The sequence below is a fragment of the Capsicum annuum genome, chromosome 3 (assembly GCF_002878395.1).
Source record: "Capsicum annuum cultivar UCD-10X-F1 chromosome 3, UCD10Xv1.1, whole genome shotgun sequence".
In the NCBI taxonomy this organism is placed as follows: Eukaryota; Viridiplantae; Streptophyta; class Magnoliopsida; order Solanales; family Solanaceae; genus Capsicum; species Capsicum annuum.
This window is the reverse complement of record NC_061113.1, coordinates 74,784,519-74,789,472: the sequence shown is the minus strand read 5'-3', so window position 1 is coordinate 74,789,472 and position 4,954 is coordinate 74,784,519. Positions and strand designations below refer to the sequence as shown.

General features: G+C 38.1%; 1 protein-coding gene across 1 annotated transcript; it reads left to right on the top strand.

Annotated features, from left to right (window-relative positions):
• The first annotated feature begins 257 nt into the window (after positions 1 to 257).
• On the top strand, positions 258 to 1,811 carry LOC107865375. The gene is made up of 2 exons (XM_016711649.1): positions 258 to 698; positions 1,347 to 1,811. Exons 1-2 carry the CDS (start codon positions 258 to 260, stop codon positions 1,809 to 1,811), a joined length of 906 nt encoding a protein of 301 aa, XP_016567135.1.
• Positions 1,812 to 4,954: the final 3,143 nt, after the last annotated feature.

Sequence of the window (4,954 nt, the reverse complement as noted above, 5' to 3'; positions counted from 1 at the left end):
TCCAAATCACCAAAATACCAGAGCTCCTGTATATATGCCTACCCAAGAACCTAAAAACTCCACTTATCCTTCTCCAAAAAAGTCTCTGCATCCAAACCTATACCACTTTCACGAATTCGGAAGCCATAATCTCAACCCCATCTATATTGAAACACTTCCACTCAACTGTCCTCAACTAACATCCGAGAACCCAGAGAATAATTATATGATGCAAGGCTGTAGTTGAGAGGTTGAGACATTTGGAGGGAAACAAGGGTATGAAGGGTCTCAATTACGAAGACTTCTGCATCGATCTAGGCGTAAAACTGCCGGAGGGGAACAAACCTCCAAAGTTTGAGTTGTATAATGGAACTGGATATCCTGAGGCACATCTACGTATGTACTGTGACAAACTAGCGGGTGTAGGGAAGAATGAGAAAATTTGGATAAAGCTATTTATGAGAAGCCTCATGAGAGAGACTCTAACATGGTACATTGAACAAGATATGAAAAAGTGGATAGGTTGGCTTAACTTGGCCTCTAGCTTCATCGATATATTTGGGTACAATATCGACAACGCTCCTAGCTGGACTTATATGCAGGCAATGAGGGAGAAACCAAATGAATCCTTCCATGAGTATGCCATGAGATGGAGGGCTGAGGCTACGAGAGCTTGGCCTCTAGTTGAAGAGCAACAAATAAAGGAATATTTTGTCAAGGTGCAAGAGCCATAGTACCTTGACAAGCTATTAACGGTCATAGAAAAGAGTTTCTTCAAAATTATCTAAATAGGAGAAATATTTGAGGAGTTTCTTAGGAATGGTAGCATTATCTGCTTAAACACTTAATCTGTAGGAGCAACGGAAAATAAGAAGAAGAAAGAGATAGGGTTAGTACTGGCGGCCCAGCCTTCGGAGAATGTCCCGAGCCTTTAAAACCCCTGCTCCACCTCTTTCACCTTACCCACAAATACCATATGCAATATCCCTCTACCCACCACAACCTCCATTGCCATATCAAACCCCACTATACCAAATGTCTCCACAATTTTCAAATCCTTCCTACCCTATATATAATACCAAACCCATCCAAGTCCAAGCAACCCGACCTACTCATATCCTTGCTACCAAGCCTGCTGTCCCCAAACCTAAGAAAAATGTCAAAAGAAAAAAGTATATGCCTTTAGCTGAACCGATAGCTCAATTGTATGAAAGGCTAAAAAAATGGGCCATATCACAACCATTCGTGCTGTATGAGTTGACATGAAGTCTCCATAGTATTGGCCTAATCAAACCTGCTCCTGCCATTCTGTCATGAGGGGGCACCCCATTAAGGTCTGTTTTACATTAAAGAACAAAATTCAATAGCTGATCGATACTAAGGTGATTCAGTTGAAGGACCCAAAACCGAACATCATCAACAATCCTCTCCCTACTCATGAGGTAAATATGATCGATGCTGAAAACAATATAGACTTGGAACATTCTATTTGGGTTATTGAAAAGGGAGACAGTACTCCTATCAGTGTACGGAAGCAGGCACCATTTGACGTCCAGGTTGCCATGCCCAAAGCTCCCTCCACTGTTGTGAGAGCTACCCTAGCTACATACAATCCTCATGCAGCTGAATGGAATTATACACTCAATATTTTGGGGAAAGCAAAGATAGTTGAGATAGATATTGCACAAAGGGTGACCAGATCAAGTAGAATATACACACCTAAAAACTTATTTCAGGGAAATTCTAGTAAGGGAAAGCAACCTACCATCGGGGTTGAAGAATATAGCATTTTCAAGAAATTACAGGCCAAGGAGTATTTCGTGGCTGAGTAGCTGGGAAAGACTCCGGCCCAAATATCAATCTTGACATTGCTACAGACTTTTGAGAATCACCAGAAGACTTTGATGAGGGTTTTAAGTGAAGCTTATGTGCCAACTACCATAACAGGCGGGGAGATGGCCCACATGGTGCGACAAGTATTTAAGGCATACAAGATATTATTTCATGATGATGAATTACCATCCAAAGGTAGAGCACATAATCGGGCTATATATATCACATTGTAGTATAAGGAGAGAATGATATCCCGTGTGTTGATTGATCCAGGCTCGGGATTAAATATTTGCCCTTTGAACACCTTGACTAGATTGGAGGTTGATATGTCCAAACCGCAGACTTGGAAGATGAACATAAAAGGCTTTAATGGCTCCTAAAAGGGCACTACTGGGTGCTGTGCTAGCTTTCTGTTAGCACATTTAAGGCTTTTAACTTAGAATAATTGTAAGTTCTTGAGTAACTATTGTTTTTTTTGATGATATTTCATATGATTTAGTAGGAAAGTCAAGATGCATCAAAATCACATGAAATATCATCAAAAATAACAATAGTTACTTAAGAACTTACAATTATTCTGAGTTAAAAGCGTTAAATGTGCTAACAAAAAGCTAGCACATCAACACCCTTAACTTAAAGCAATTACTTGTCCTCAAGCAACTACATGACACTATACTACGATGATTAACCAAGAGAAACATAAGATACCTACGACAGTTGATCATCAATTTTAGCTCCAAACACAATACACTCTCCAAGTTCAATCACTCTAAACCTAACTGTGTATATCAATGAAGATCAACAATCTGACACAAGGGAATCAAGATATGGCTTCAAATTAGAAATAATAACCATGCCTATATACACATTACACTTCCCAAACAAGTGGAAAACTGGCAATGCAACCAATGTTCCCTTACAATAAAGAAGTCCTTCCTCACTCATATGTGAACTAAAGCATGTCAATGCAGGGACAGTCAAGAGACACTCGCTCTCAGAAAAAAGTTTCAGCTAATTTATGACAAATACCATAAGCTTACCCTTATTTTCATTACCGAAGCTTTCAGACAGTTAAGTTAGGATCTCTATAGGACTTTTTTTTAGCTTGTAATGTAGGCTGGTGGCTGGTATGATACACAAGGATATTTAAAGTAACTAAGCCTCCTTGTCACTACATTATTTTTGGGGTCTCACTTATCAATCTTTACCTTATTTTTGCCTTTCTTGATTAAAGCTTATTCAAGCTGGGTGCAGTTTTTATTCATTCATTTTATTTCACAACTTTTCTTTTCTTATTCTTTTTTTACCACATCCAGCTTTGCATATTTTTTTATTACCCTTCTTCATACTCACTTTACATCACGCATCCCTATGATCGCCACCCTTAACTTAGAATATTTGCCTAAGTCAAAGTGTATAATGTCCAAGGAGGACTAGGGCCAAAACAGGTTCATTATGATACAAATGGAAAGGTGATAGGTATAATAAAAAGAATAGGCATTCAGGCTCAAAATTAAGATCAAGGGATATTATTTATACATGGAAGGTCATTTATGCTAAAAGTGGACTAATATCAATAAAGGCCTGTGATCCTTTCCTAACTGCTATCCTACAACCAAGGCAAGACCAAACGAGCAAGTTCTGGATTTAACACACAACGAGAACTAGGTAGTATCTCACACACACATGGCACAAAGGTACATCACAAGCTACTACCCATTCAGTTCATGCAATTGTTAGCAGTGATTATCATTTCTCTTGTACTAATGCCAAAAAAAGATTCACAGTAGTCACATATAGATGCATATCACACTGTTACCAGATAGATAATTGGAGAGGTATTTATTATTCCAAGAAAAATCAACAAAAATATGTCAACTATCTTAGATACTTATTCCTCCCTAGTTAACCCTAACACATCACAAAAAAAACACAATACACCTAAGCATGCCGGCTTTACAAGGAACATGACTCCGGGGAAAAGAGGCATGACAACAAAAACCCAAGGAGTATATCAATACCCACAAGTAGCCCCATCCTTAACTTAAAATCATATAATGTCCCCAATGCATCAAACCAAAACAAGAGTGTTAGAAACATACCTGTGGCACCATGGGTGCGAAGATCTGATGTCAATCACATAATACAAATACAAACAACAAAATACCTTGGGTTGCCTCCCAAGAAACGCCTAATTTAGTGTTGCGGCACGACCCAGCTCAGCTTTTTCCTTAACCTTAAGGATATGAATTTCACCCCCAACTTAGATTCCATCTTCTTGCCTCGCTCATAGGGGGTGGTATAAAAAATAAGAAGTCGAGTAATGGATTGAGCATGGTAAACCTCTCGGCCTTAAAGTGACGTATGTTTTTATGTTGCTTGTCTAATGTAAAATGAAGAATATAGAATTCATTTTCCTTATCTTCACACTCTTTTACTATTTTAAATGATTCCACAAACAAGATATAAACTAAACATAATGTAGAAAAGTGCTTTGAACAAGGCCCGATCAATCCTATATCAAAATTTACACTATCTACTATACACTCACTTTTATTCACCTTCTCGACTTCCTCACTTTGAATTGGGCTAGAGTCTTTATTAGGGATTTTCTTGGTTTCTTGTTTTGTCTCTAGCACCATGTCCTCAATCTTGGCATCATCTCTCATAGTTGGTTCGGTTGGTTGGAAAATCACTGAGGGTTGATCAACATCAAGATCAACATTAATATAGGGTTTTTGCTCCTCACCTTCACACTCTTTCATTATTTAAAATGATTCCACAGATTAGATATCATCTAAACATAATATAGAAGAATTCTTTGAATGATTAGCCTCTATATTCATATCCCCATAAATGATTGGCTTCATGTCTTGATGCATATCACATATGATATTGTACATTTCTTTCTAGAGATCTAATATTCATTGAAATATAGCTTTAATGCCACTCTTACCGGTACTTTTTTCTTCCTTTTCTTGACCATAAGACCTATCAAACTCATAAAAAGAACTATAATTTGGGTTAGCACAATAGGGGGAGGGGAAATTTGGGCAATCACTCCAATATCCAGCTTGACGACTATATAAAGAACAATCATACCCCCAGTAGGATGGAGATAGTACACATATCTCTCTCCGAG